The 15,256-nt window shown below is 40.9% G+C and overlaps 1 protein-coding gene across 10 annotated transcripts in view; it reads right to left on the minus strand.

Annotated features, from left to right (window-relative positions):
- The window catches only part of COL16A1 (collagen type XVI alpha 1 chain), a 294,574-nt gene that overhangs the window by 245,930 nt on the left and 33,388 nt on the right, over positions 1 to 15,256 (minus strand). For all 10 annotated transcript variants that reach the window (XM_077481956.1, XM_077481958.1, XM_077481954.1 and 7 more), the window contains exon 3: positions 4,267 to 4,338. In XM_077481956.1, the coding sequence (XP_077338082.1) occupies positions 4,267 to 4,338 (72 nt within the window). The remainder of the gene's footprint in view (positions 1 to 4,266; positions 4,339 to 15,256) is intronic.

Consider the following 15,256-nt stretch of genomic DNA (forward strand, 5'->3'; position numbering starts at 1 on the left):
TCACTACCTTCTCTGATATACTGGTGGCACCTCTTCCTTTACAGGCAGCAACAAAAGGGTAGTTGTAGTATTTTTAGTGTACCAACTATCTTTATTGCGCCTTTATAAGCTTCATTGAGATCTTCTCCTTGTGAGACAATGTGTGACATCATTTTATATCGCTCTAGCTTGTACCTTTTTTATTGGATGCACACAATTTGCCCTATGGTTTCACTGTTGAACCATGCACCGCTTGATACTTGAAGTATCTCTCACATTTCTCCTGGAGAAATGTTTTTTTTTTTTCTGTATTATTCACCCTCCATCTTTATAAGGGTCAAGCTATTCTGATGACATTTCTGCATGAACATGTGTTATATGCTTGATCTTTTCTTCAATAAAAACAAAGTAAAAGAAAAAGAGTTTAGGACTAGCATACAAGGCAGTGTAGTGGTCAGTTCAGCTGAACTGATTCCTGCCCTACCAGGTATGCTAATCCTAGACTCATTTTACGATTTAGTATTTTCTCTAGTTCACAAGCCCAGATGAAAGGGGAGTTGTAAGCCCCTCAAATGTGTGGACTGTACCTTCTATTTTTTTATTTACCAAGACTAATAAACATACCGGACTTACAGTAAACTTATAGCACGCTCCTTCTTTGCATCATCTTTGGACCATTCTAAGGACCCATAGGAATGCTCTCATGTTAGAGAACTGCTTCTTAGAACTGTGCTCAACTAACACTCCCTTTTCACATCATGCTTCCCTAGGCACATTTGAATAGTGATGCCTTTTTGAACAAGCTTCACCCCATTTGTTATGTGATTATCTTAGTAAAAACTAATGCTAGAATGTGTTCCTGTACTTGGCATGATGTCTGCGATATATGCAGTATTACCTTTCAACTGTATAGACCACCAATCATGATAAGATAATAGATGGATTCATGTTTTCTTAGTGTCCAAATGGAAACAGGTGAGAACAACATTTTTAAAAATGATCGTAGTTTGTAGGCATGTTGCTGCTCCTCTTACCACACTGCCTTAAGCACTGGCCCATGTGTGCTTTATATACATACATACAAATATAGCCCCGATCACAAGAACTATTGAATAATCCTGTCATTATATATCAGAGCTAGTGAGCCAGATTTACTTCAAAGAAACTTGTCATTGAAGATCTTTTTTGATCCTGCATCTCTTCCCTTCCTACAGCCTACAGGCCTTATAAATTCATGGACTTGTGACATCTTTAATATCACATATGACAAGACACACATGTATAATGTACCAATAGATCAGATGCACATATCTTTTACTGCCCTATATTTCAGAAGATAGTTGTAACTTATATAGTCATACCTACTATGTAAATAAATCAGATGTTTTGTGAGAAATGTATCCAGTAAGTATTATGTCCAAATTTATTTTGATTTTGTTCTGTCTTGTCTTCTACTTTTTTTTACTGTGATGAAATTTAGCCTCCTTTAACTCAAGGCTACTTCCCTGCCTCTATAATGTGATCTGTATCTGAAACATCAAATCACACAACGATGCAGGGGCTTCCTGACATTTCTCTGTCAAAGGACAGTCCTGAGAACACAAGCATTTAGGCTGTCGCTCTATTACTTTCCCCCTGAAATAAGCATGACCAGAACCAAGATTGTCATCATCTTCTGTGACTACTCCAAAATTCCAGCAGTGAAATATAAGCAGTCCCTCCAAGCTCTCTTGCATTCCAGCCTTGTACACACTACTATTTTTTGTTTTCATTCAACCCAATGGGTTGAACATAAAAAACCTGCCAACAGGTCAGAGCCACTGTACTAACAATCAAATGTTTGTACATCGACCTCCCCTGCTGTGCTATTGTATTCTGACGGGGGCGGCCTACTGCCTGAACATTCCGGTCAGCCATTGGCTGAGAGCACTTCATGACTCTTTGACAGAAACCAGCTGAATGGCCGGCTTCTGTCTGACCAGCTGCCCTACACATGGGCCAAATGTTAGCCAGTTTCTACTGAACTGGCTGATGCCACCTGACATTCGGCTCCTGTGTACTAGGTTAAACACAACCTATTATTAAACAAAGGGAGTTGCAAATTAGCTTATCAGCAGATATACTTTATATTATCAGTTCTGACTAGTCTAGTTCATGTCCACTGCTGCCAAGTATAAAGCAATTCAAGGCAACAAGTTACAGAAATATATTAGCTACTAATAGTTTCCAGTAAACAAAGCAACTGTGCTAAAAATTCAGAAACGCTGCTTGGTTTGCCTTAATCGGAATTCAAAAACACATACTTCTATGCCATATCAGTAGAAGAGAATAAGGCAGGGGTCTCCAAACTGTGGCCTGGGGGCTGGATGTAGCCCTTTGCTTGCTTCTATCTGGCCCTTGGGACACCATTCCTTCCACTGATACAAGGCACTATTCCTACCACTGACATCAAAGACAAGGAATTATTCCTCCCACTGACACCAATTTTAGGACACCATTCCTTCCACTGATACGAGGCACTATTCCTACCACTGACACCAACCACGGTGCACTATTCCTTCCACTGACACCTCTGATTGAGTAATAGTCTTCCCAGTGACACAAAAAAAGGGATAATATTCCTCCCATTAACAAATACCAGTAATTGACCCCAATGATTGGGCACTATTGCGCTTACTGACCAAGCCTTTGGCATTCTTTACTCCTACTAATGCCAGGGCATTTTATGCTCCCATCAGCCACAGTCCCCCCCCCCCCCCCAATATTTTAAGTAAACTGGCCCTTTTTTTAAAATATTTGGAGACCCCTGGCATAAGAAGTCAGTGCTGTGTAGTGTCTTTTCTTTCTGCATCACCAGTCACATTTAGCTTTTCAAGATATGTTTGCACCAGATTGGTGGTGTATGAACATTTTGAATGTCTTTTTTTAACTGTATCAGTCTTTTTGTGCTTGAGGGGCAGCAAGGAGTGTTTCACCAGCAGCTGTGCTCCGGGATCACCAGTTTACATAAGGGGAATGGGGTGGACTGGTGCGGTTCAGGAGTATCTAAATATCAAAATGGATTATTCAACAGATACACTATGCTCCAGACTTGTATAAATCTCCAGTTATACTTTTTAATTTTGTCTATAGAATATAAATAATCTGAAGACACCAATGTACATTAATATTACTATGGTTCTAAATCATTATTTTGTTTTTACCTGGACTTACACTAGTGAACAGTGGACTCAGAATTACTAAACTCCACGTATGCCACCATTGAGATTAAAAAAAATACTTATGCCCTGTACATGCGACTGGACTTTCCGGCAGAAAAGGTCAGACGGAATCATTCTGTCGGACATTCCGATCTTGTGTGGGCTTCATCTGACTTTTTCTTTCTAAAATTCTGACGGACCTAAAAATAGAACCTTTCAAATCTTTCCACCGGAATAAGTTCCTATAGAGAAAACCTCTTGTCTGTATGCTGTTCCGACAGACCAAAAATGACTTAAGGGCAGCTATTGGCTACTGGCTATTGAACTTCCTTTTTCTAGTCCCGTCGTACATCATCGCATTCTAAACGATCGGACTTTGGTGTGATCGTGTGTAGGCAAGTCCGTTTCGGAACTGCATCGAAAAGTCCTTTCGGAGTTCAGTCCGACGAGAAGTCCGCTTGTCTGTATGCGGCATTAGAAAATTATATTTAAATGTGTTTTTTATTTCAGTTATGGATGGAGCAGTATTTTAACAGCTGCATAGTTTTATTAGATTGCCTAGTTAATAAAATGTTAGAAAGACATTTGCTCTCAGGAAGAAAAATATGTACTATTGTCTGACATCTTATTACGTTTTTCCTTGGCATCAAAAATTTGTGCCGAATGGCATAAACCTTCAGAGATAATGATCTAGAGCAAGACTAAAAAATACAGTTGGAAGCCAGCCTCAGGCAGCAAATAATGTTGTTGGTTAGCAGAGAACACTTGCCTTTGCAATGATACATACATCACAGTGTGTCACCTTCCAGACACCTACAAATAAGCTGCTGAGTCTCCTACAGAACATTTGCAAGAGAAGAGGCTGAAAAGAAGAAATAAGGCACAGGGGGGGGGGGGGGGGGATAGAATTCTGACATAACAAGTTTACATTGCAGAAATTAGCAAATAATTCTGAGATATGGTGAAAGGGAAGACAGAATATTAGCAAAAAATAAAAGCAAAAAATGAACTGCCTTGAAAAGCTGCAAATCACTTCTCGCAGGCTAAATGCAGTTCCAGGTCAGCAATACTTTCTCTTCACACATACCTGTGTTATTGTTCGTGCTTGCTTCCCCTGCTGTGGTCAGTCCTTCACTCTGTAATGTTGGGCACAAGTCATCTGCAAAAACAAGTGGGTTAAAGTAGATGAAATACATATATGAGAGCTGTTTTACCTGCCAATAGAATTTGTATTCCTGTCCATGCAGTCCTGAGATTTACAAACTCTGTCAAGCAGCATAGTCCTGCTTGGCAGTAGATGGGACCCTGCTGCAGTTTCTCTTTTCACTTACAGGTCTCTTCCCAATATTCACCCTGTGACTTCATAGTGAAAAGAGAAGCAGCATGGTGATGAGCTCATCTCTCTGTCCCTCTGCTTTCTACTCCTATCAGTATACTCATTGCACCACAATACACTTGATTGGCTCCTGATACCAAGTCAAATTTAAGTACACTGCTTGAAAGAACCATCTTTGCAATTTTTTACATTGCTCTGCCCCCATGGAACAAAGTACATGTAGTATGTTGTCCCACATAGCTACAGTAGGTGCTTTCAAGTTTAGTTATGAAATCCAACCTGCCTTTCTCACCTCCTTGCATGGCAAATCCAAAAACAGCATGGACGGGGACAGATCCATTGTAACTGCAGCTTGCCTCAGCTCAGAACACTTTGCCTAGGCAAGTGGAATACAGAGAGATAGAGTCTGACATTATAACCCCACCCCATGCTTTTCCTCTGCATTCCTCTTGTTTCAGGAAAGTGCTCTGAGCCAAGACAAGCTGCAGTTATGATGGATCCATCTCCTTTCAAGCTGTTGTCACATTAGACTTCATAACTAGACTATTAAATGTACTTTGTCCTATGGGGGGGCAGAAGAATGTAAACATGTGTAATGATAGTTAAATGCATTCGTGATTATAAAGCTCCATTTTTGTCTTTTATATATGCCTAGATTTCTGCTTTAAACATCATGTCCTCTGCTTATGCTAGAATAAGAACATCATAATTACACACCTTTAGCTAACAAAAATGGTATGGTATACTTTGGGATTATTACCCAGAAAAGCATGCTAATAATGGGGAAAATGTGGATGGAACATTTGTTATGTACAAACAGAATTTAGTGTATTTTAGACATATTGGTTTCAATTGGAAAGAAAATGACTCATCTTTAATTCCAAGCTTAGCAGTATGTGAAAGGATATTTTATTTGCCCTGGCACACACAGCTGTTACGTGATTTTAATTTGCAGAAAGTATATCTTTTTAAAGCTGCAACTTCTATATTGCTTGGTTTGCAAAATAAAATGAACCTGTGCCAAGATCATACACACTATACTGTATTTATAGATTCTGAATAAATAGTAAAACACTGTAGAAAATAAGCATTCTTTCACTACTGTAACTACCAGTATTATGGAGGAATTCATTTTTAAGTTCACTATACAGGCACTGACTGACAGCTTTTTACCTATGGGAGCAAATCTTGCCAGCCTGCCAGGAGGTGTTTGTAAGCTGTGAGACACTGCATTTTGAGTAGAGGAAAAAAATATGGACAGCTGCACACCCATGCAATGCAAATCAAAGCTTATTTATTGGAAAAAAGCTAAATAAAAACAGGCACAATAAGCATGTTGGCATGGGAAAAAAAGCTTTACATGTTAATTTTGACTTTTTGTTGAATTCTTTAGGAATATTTAATACCCAATTACTTCACATGACAAGTACCCAAGGAGATCAGGGATGGCTTGTTTTAAAGCTATTTTACAGCTTACAGTGCCTTGAAAAAGTATTCAAACCCCTTGAAATCTTCCACATTTTGTCATGTTATAACTAAAAATTTAAATGTATTTTATTGGGATTTTATGTGATAGACCAACACAAAGTGGTATATAATTGTCTAGTGGAAGGAAAATGATAAATGGTTTTCAAATTCTTTTACACATAAATATGTGAAAAGTGTGGTGTACAATACGTTGTAGAACCACTTTTTGCTACAATTACAACTGCAAGTCTTTTTGGGTATGTCTATACCAGTTTTGCACATCTAGAGTGAAATTTTTGCCCATTCTTCTTTGCAAAATAGCTCAAGGCAAGCTCTGTTAGATTGGATAGAGAGCACCTGCGAACAGCAATTTTCAAGTCTTGTCACAGATTCTCAGTTGGATTTAGGTCTGGACTTTGAGTGGGCCATTCTAACACATTACTATGCTTTGATCTAACATTGCATTGTAGCTCTGGCTGTATGTTTAGGGTCGTTGTCCTGCTGCATGGTGAACCTCTGCCCCAGTCTCAAGTCTTTTGCAGACTCTGAGGCTGGGCTCACACCTATGCAAATTGGATGTGGGTTTCCTCACATCCAATTAGCATTACAGGAGATTGTGATTGGCTCTTTATGGAGCTGGTTCACATATCTCCTTTGTGGCTGTGAAGTAGCTTGCACAGGAACGCTGTGCATCTTTGGCTTTGTTTCAGGGCCGAATTCAGGCAAAAATTTGGCCCTGATTCATCCCTGAAATGGAGTGCAGAGATGCACCGGACCCCTGCTGGGAGCCACATCCATCGGAGGTGTGAACTCAGCCTAACCAATTTTCTTCTATGATTGCCCTGTATTTGGTTCCATCCATATTCCCATCAACTCTGACCAGCTTCCCTGTCCCTATTGAAGAAAAGCATCCCCCCAACATGATACATGTTTCATAGTGGGGATGGTGGGTTCAGGGTGATCTGCAATGCTCGTTTTTCTGCCACACAAAGCGTTTTGTTTTTAGGTCAAAAAGTTACATTTTGGTCTCATCTGACCAGAGCACCTTCTTCCACATGTTTGCTGTGTCCCCCACATGGCTTCTCACACACTGCAGACAGGACTTCTTATGGCTTTCTTTCAACAATGGCTTTCTTCTTTTCACTCTTCCATAAAGGCCAGATTTGTGGAGTGCACAGCTAATAGTTGTCCTGTGAACAGATTTTCACACCTGAGCTGTGGATCTCTGCAGCTCCTCCAGAGTTACTATGGGCTTCTTGGCTGCTTCTCTGATTTATGTTCTCCTTGCCCTGTCCGTCAGTTTAGGTAGACAGCTATGTCTTGGTATGTTTGCAGTTGTGTCATACTCTTTCCATTTTTGGATGGTGGATTGAACAGTGCTCTGTGAGATGTTCAAAGCTTGGGATATTATTTTATAACCTAACCCTGCTTTAAACTTCTCCACAACTTTATCCCTGACCTGTCTGGTGTCTTCCTTGGCCTTCATGACGCTGTTTGTTCACTAAGGTTCTCTATCAAACCTCTGAGGGCTTCACAGAACAGCTGTATTTATACTGAGATTAAATTACACACAGGTGGATGCTATTTACTAATTAGGTGACTTCTGAAGGCAATTGGTTCCACTAGATTTTAGTTAGGAGTATCAGAGTAAAGGGGGCTGAATACAAATGCACACCACACTTTTCACATATTTATTTGTAAAAAATGTTGAAAACCATTTATCATTTTCCTTCCACTTCACAATTATGTGCCACTTTGTGTTGGTCTATCACATAACATCCCAATAAAATACATTTACTTTTTAGGTTGTAACGTGACAAAATGTGGAAAATTAAGATAATTGGACAACACGTAAAGCCTGCAGCGCCATTTGCTGTCTGAAGATGAAAGCACAAATCATTATATGCAGTAAAATTGACTAGAGTCGAAAAAAAATGCTTTCCAAGATGTGTTTTCTGTCCCTGACTATTATATAAAGAATATGGTAAGAAGATATGTAAAAAAAAATACACGTTCTCTGGAATTCATAAAACGCGTCATTGAGGACACTCTAAATTTCTGTTGTACATCTAACATGACAAACGTTGGTGTTTGCGATAAGTTCATATGTCAGAAGCAGGTATATGAATTTGTTGCACAGAGGCATGGTGGGGGGTGGCACCAAGGTCAGAGTGTTCATACTGGACACTCCATCCTCAGTGCAGGCTCTGCTTCTCCTCACCTTCATTACCTACCAGCTTCATAGTGACCAAGGAGCCCTCAGTGGCTTCCAGTGACATGCATAGCCCACTATGAGCACTGTTGTCTCTCTGTATTCCAGCTCAGAATTGGTCTTAATCACTGCTAGTTTGCTTATCTGTGAATTAGCAGTTATTCTTATTGAATATGTCATAGCCTTAGCCACAGGGGGCAGAAATAAAAATTATCTGAATCTGGGGCAAGTGTTGGATCTCCTAACGATACTGTCAAAAGGCGTGATGGAGGTGTGGGTGGAGCAGAACACACATGTAGATCAAGAGGAATTTTAGGACACCCGGCCATGGGGGTCTTTATTTTGGGGCTGAAAAACAGGTAGCCAGATAAGGGGAAGGCCACAGTGCAATAATTCCAACACCATGAGAGACAAGCATAAATATAACAGGGTGGCAATAGAGCACATCAAGGTATAAGTCCAGAGGCAAAGGGCAGCAATCCATGTCCAATGCGTAACAGGCCACAATCTGGTATAGCAATGGTTACATCCAGGGCACAGGGCAGCAATCTAGTGCAGCAGGGACTTAGGCCAGAGTAACAGGGAAACAATCCATGTACAGTGAGTAGCAGGCCCCAATCCGGTACAACAAAGGTTAAGTCTAGGGCACAGGGCAACAATTCAGGGACTCACCAGCCAACAGTGGCCACAGTAGAGGAAGTGCAGGTAGAGTAGCAGGGAAAAGGAGGTTCAGAGGGCAGAGGCCTTTGGCAAACTTATCACAGGTCCTTGGAGGACTGTGTGTCTTGGCTTCCACCTCAGGGCCAGACAGGCAGCATTTGAAGGAAGAGAGTATAGAGTGAAGTCCCAGTGTCCAGAAAGACAGACAGAACTATAAGTCCCAGCAGTGCAGAAAGCAAAGTCTGTCTCAGCAGTTCCACGTATTTTCTAGTCTCCTTCTAAGGAGAGCTGTAGCCATGAACTCCTCTGTCCATCACCGAAGTGAGCTCTCAACAGTCTGACCCACTTCTTTGTTATCTAATTTAATCTAATTCACACCTTACCTCAAATTCAGGTGGCGCCGGGGTGTCTATATCTATCCTGGTACAGTATCCAGTAATTTATATATTACCTATTGAGTGCAGCCTTATGTCCTACCCCCTGTGGGGACACAGGAACTCACAAACCACATTATGCAGATAAGTTGACCTTGTTACAAACTGCATCTGGATTGTAGACTGTCAATTTCATAAAACAAAAGACTTGAGGTGATTGATTGTAGCCATATTAGTGCAATTGTGTTTTTTTATTTGCACTAACATGTCATTTTTCATAGACAAGCTTTCGGGTTGCGTCTCCTTCTTCAAGGTCCAGGCAGTAAAACAAAAGAAAAATCACATATTTCTGACCTTTGTTACAAAAGGTTTTTCCGAATTAAGCAAGGGACACTTTAAGAGGGAATACTGGCAGAAAAATTCTGAAAGAGTTGTGTTATGGTTACTGCCAGAAAACTGGTATGACTTTGTATTGCCTTAAAGCTATAGATATTGTTTTTCAGCTTTTTTGCCCTTGGTTTTGTTACACTATATTTATTGTAATTTTCATAATTGTATCATGTGCTTACATTAGTAGTTTTTATATAATAAAGTGAAGTAAACCTTTCTCAGAGAAATAGGCCACAGAGATTACAAGGAAAAGGTTATTGCTGCTACTCTTGGCTGCTTGACTCAAACAAGGAGGCTTTTACTTTTTAGTAAAGTGTTAGCCTAAAGCCAGTTCCAGCAGCATTATCAGAAACAGCTGAAGTCTTCTGCATCACAGATTCAATGCCTGACTATCACTGAGAGACATTATTACAGAAGATATACTTCCCAATAGACTTTGTTATTTTAGTTAGAGTATCTGTTAGAGGGCATGGTCAGAGTTCATAAGTGCATGAGTGTTGAGCTAGATCTGTCTTTCCTAAAAGGAACAGCTGTGAGCAGTCTTGTCTACATACTTTGAGCAAAGTGATTTTTCTCCTGGTTTGGTCCCTTATGTAGTGGGAAATAGATGGCCATTTGGTTAAGGCCAACAGGGGTAGAGTAAGTGAGGTGTGTAATGCCCCGTACACACGACCAGACTTTTCAACATCAAAAGTCTGACGGAATGATTCCAGCAGACTATTCAAACGTGTGTGGGCTGCAGCGGACTTTTGATTTGCAAAAGTCTGACAGACTTTAGAAATGGAACATGTTTCAAATTTTTCCGACAGAACTCTGCCGGACCCAGAAATCCGCTCGTGTGTATGCTAGTCTGACGGACTAAAACCGATGCTAGGGCAGCTATTGGCTACTGGCTATGAACTTACTTATTCTAGTCCAGTCATACGTCATCATGTTCGAATCCGTCGGACTTTGGTGTGATTGTGTGTGGCCAAGTCCGTTCATTCGGAAAGTCCGTCAGAACTCTGTCAGAACTCCGTCAGAACTCCGTCGAAAGTCTGCCGGACTAAAGTCCTGTCGTGTGTACGCGGCATTAGTGTTACTCCTCAGGACATCCAGCTGGACTGGCAGTTCACCCTACAGGCTATAGTTCATTTAAATATTCTTCCTAGATGTGACTTGAAATCAAGAACTATTAGGTGAGAAACTATTTTACATATACATACATTTTATGATCTTAGCCATGGTGCCTCTAACTTTAAAGTGAATCTGTGCCTTGATTACGTACAATATTTCCTGTGTTGCACTACCGCTGTCTTCACCAGCAAAAATAATGAGAAAAGGCCCTGTATAAGCTCAAAATGAATCTAGTCAGAACTTACATATGGCTAAGGACTATCCACTTGCCCTTCTACTTCCACTTTCATGAGAGTCCCACCAGCTGCTTATATTTACCTACCTTTCGCTACTATGCTGCTCTTTTAAATTTCTGAACATGAACATGGAAAGGCCTTTGTAGGAATAAAATAGTAACTTACAACCGAATTTGGTCAGTAACAAAAGCAATCTCCCCCAATGAATTGGCGGTTGAGGCAAATTACAAAGTGGTAACCAGATGGTACCTTGTACCAGTTAGAACTGCTAAATATGCACAGAATTGCTCAGGACAATGTTTCCGTGGTTGTTCGGATTTGGGCACATATTTCCACACCTGGTGGGTATGCCCTAAAGCACAAACTTTTTGGACGATAATATTCAATATGGCATCTAAATTGTTTAAAAAGGAAATCTCTATTGATCCTTTAATGGCTCTCCTTAATTTAAAACCAGATTACTTAACACACTACCAATTTAACCTGCTGGTTCAACTTTTCACAGCAGCCAAACAAACGCAAAAGCCTGGAGAACATGCTAAATGGATAGCTCTTGAGTCGAACACGATTCCTAAATTTGAAAAAATATGGCAGCCATGGATAGATACATTTTTATCTCTATCGTTTGACTTGAAAGTGTTTTTTCCATGGTAGTTGACTGAGAAGATATCATCCTGAATACATTCATTTCAGAAATAGCGGCGGCTCTCGGCCCAATTCCGTGGATTCCTTCCCTTCCCCTCTCTTTCTTTTCTTCCTTTCCTTTTTTCTCTTTATATCTTTTCATTTCTCTCTCATCTTCTTTTCTTTTACTATACTCATACTCATATATCATTATAAAAATATGCATACAAGTTGTTTCTATCTTATTATAGTTCCAAGGATTGCATCTAATTTTGCAAGATCCTTGATTTACAAATTATTAATGATATTATTGTTTATTAATTAAGGATTAATTTACCATTTATGTCTTTAAATAAATTCAGATAATGATGATAATACTTTTGGATCTGTGTGAGTAAACTTCATTACCTTGATTGTATAATCATTATTGTATCTAATATGTATGTCATTTGTACATGCAATAAAATCTTTTAACAAGGAAAATAGTAACTTACAATTTGCACAGGACTTCCAAATTCACAATACGGTACTCATTTTTTAGAAGACACGAGGAACCGTTGACATCTTTTCTCATTCAGAATTTTTGCAGCAATTTTACACATTATTATTTTCGAGAAAAACAAACAAATGTAAAAGTGTACATATAGATAAAATCTTCAAAGTCAGCTTTTTCAACATCTGCTGCAACTTTCTAAAACACCGCAAATGCCCAAATGGGTCTCCTCAGGCCCAGCATAGTACTACACAAAATATGTGTCTTTCTGTTTAGCAATGGCCCGTGCTATCTAAAAAAACCTTATAACATACCTGTCCTAGGCATAATTCTTTATTCTCTTTTACATGTTGCATTACACTTGATTTTAAAGAAGAATTGGAGTTTTGAAGTTGTGAGCAACTGTGCTGGACGTAGACAGCTTAGAACTACAGGTATGTCTTCTGAACATCTGTGGTACTGTATGTGATTATATTTAGCTGCTGAAAAATTAGAGGGCGAAAAAGCTGCAGAATTTGGTGGGATCACTTAAAGAACACATTTTATTCTTGGTGTATTTGCATTTGTTACAGTATCAGATGTAGAAATGCAACATCTTCTACAGTACCTGATAAAGAAATACAGCATCTGCTGCATTACAGTATGTCATGTAGTGTCAGTGGCGGCTGGTCCATAAGGGGCACAGGGGAGCAACCCCCCTAATTTTCAGGGTGCCGGAGGGTTTTTTTTTGGAAGCAAATTATTAGAGCCTGAGGCTCTAACTGGCTTCAAAAAGGTTGGACTTTGGGTGCAGAGCACTGCACCCCTAACCCACTCACTTGTGACATTAGCAAATCAATATTCGCTATTGTCTTCCAGCTTCTCCTCCTGGCCAATCAAGACAGGAGGTGGATCTTAAGACTGGATTAGCCTGGAGGAGAAGCTGGGGAAGCTGCGACCATGTATACGGGTGAGTGTGGACCTGGCTGGGGGTTTGTTTGCCACCCCCCCAAAATTGAGTACCAACTGCCACAGATAGTAATACAGTTTCCACTACAGTACCTGGTATAGAAATATTGCATTCAATACAGTACCCGGTATAGAAATACAGCATCTGCTACAGTACATAATATTGAAACACAGCTTATGCTGCAGTACAGTATCTTGTGTAGTAATACAGAATCTGCTATAGTATCTGATATAAAAAAACAGCACCTGGTACAGTGCATGGTGTTAAAATATAGCATCGGTTACAGTTTTTGGTATAGAAATACCACATCTGCTACACTGTCTGGTGCAGAACTATGGCACATTATTTGCTACAGTATCTGGTGTACAACTACATCTGCCACAGTGTTTGCTGCAGAATTACATCTGCTACAATGTCTGAAAAAGAACCACAGCTGTTGTTTCATTGTCTGGTGTAGAAATACATCATCTTCTACAGTGGCCAGTTCAGAGCTACAACATCTGATAAAATATCTGGTGTAGAAATACAGCATCTTCTACAGTTGTCAGTTCAGAACTACAACACCTGCTAAAGTGTGTCAAACACTAGACAGGCTGAATCCAGCCAACCAGACCATTTCATGATGCCCTTGCACCTCTCCTGCAGCTGCAGCACCCGGTAATGTCTGCCTCCAGCTTGTTTCAACAGTTGGCAGCCAAGAGGAGGTCAGAACTCCTCCTACAGATCCTGCTTCTACCTGTGCAACTATAGCACCCCCTGGTCTCTGGCTCCCCTGATCTCAGCATTCAGCTAAATCCAGCCCTCCTCCAGACTCTGCACTTTCTGCAGCCTCAGCTTCTGCCTGGCAGCAGGACAAGGTAAGGGGGTGCACTAAGATGTAAAAGAAGGTGGGGACTCTTGACTTCTGATGGTAGAGGGCTCTTGGCATCTGATGTAAGAGGGGGTAGGGTGCTGTAGTCATCTTCTTATAATTAGTATGAAAATACTACAATTCTATGCCAGTTCAAAAGGAGGGTCACACACTGCTGGTGTCATCCACAAGAAACTATTTTGAGGACTGCTCAGACAGAATACCATGACAGCACCATATTCTGTCTAAGCAGTCTCCAGTAAACTTTCTTGTGGATGATAGCGGTGTGCGACCCTCCTTTTCAGTCTTGCATCATCTGCTACAGGCACATGAGTGGCCTCTGTGCTGGTCTGCACCTGCCCTTCATAGCTTAAGTCTTAAGGTATTACTAAAACCAGTGAAAATCGAATGCAGGTGCAATAATTAAATATGATAAAGAGTAGATACATTTATTTAGTCTTACAGATATAACTGGGGCCCTTTGAGGGCAACCATAATGCTGATGCAGCCCACAATCAAATTGTGCTAAAGTATCTGTTGTATAAATCAGTGGCGGTTGGGGCTCGATAATTGGGGGGGGGAGGCGGGACAATCACACCACGCCCCAGGTGGAAGACAAGGCCGTTCCACCCCCCCTTGGGGAAATTAATGTGGGGAATGTGGCCACCCTCCCGTGAGATGAGGATGGCCTCCTTACCTGGCCAGGATGGCACTCCGATCTCCCCTCCCTCCCCTGTCCAGGGGGAGCCGGGGAGCCAGGGAGTGCTGGATGGCTAAGCCTCTGTGAGCCATCCATGGTCACAGTGGCGGCTGGTAGGTCGGTCTTCTCCTCCGGCAGTGCTCTGCTCCTCCTAGAGATCCAATAGCATTTTGGCCAGTCGGGAAATGGGTCTCATGACCTGCTTCCTGATTGGCAGGAAGGCGATTCAGTGTGAAAATTGTCACACAACTGGGTGGGCTTGGAGCACAGTGCTCTGCTCCCTGAGTCTGTCCTTTTTTGAAGCCTATTAGAGCCTCTGGCTCTAATTACGTGCTTACAAAAAATACCCCCCCCCCCATTGGAATTTATGCATCCAGTGCCTTGTATGTAGATTAGGAAACACAGCATCCTCCACAGTGGTCGATTTAGAACTACATTTGCTAAAGTTTCTGCTGTAGAACTACAAAATCTGCCATGGTATGTGGTATAGAAAAACATCTGCTACAGTATTTGGTGTAGGTTTACAGCCTCAACCACAGCAAATCTTATAGAGCTACATCATCTCCTGCAGTGTCTACTGTATGACTTTAGCATTTGCTACAGTATCTGGTACAGTGCATGGTAAAAAAGACAGCATTTTCCACAGTGTCTAGTGTAGAACTACTGCATT

This window comes from Lithobates pipiens, unplaced genomic scaffold (assembly GCF_037356315.1).
Source record: "Lithobates pipiens isolate NorthernLeopardFrog02 unplaced genomic scaffold, aLitPip1_a1.2 Scaffold_16, whole genome shotgun sequence".
NCBI classification, from domain to species: Eukaryota; Metazoa; Chordata; class Amphibia; order Anura; family Ranidae; genus Lithobates; species Lithobates pipiens.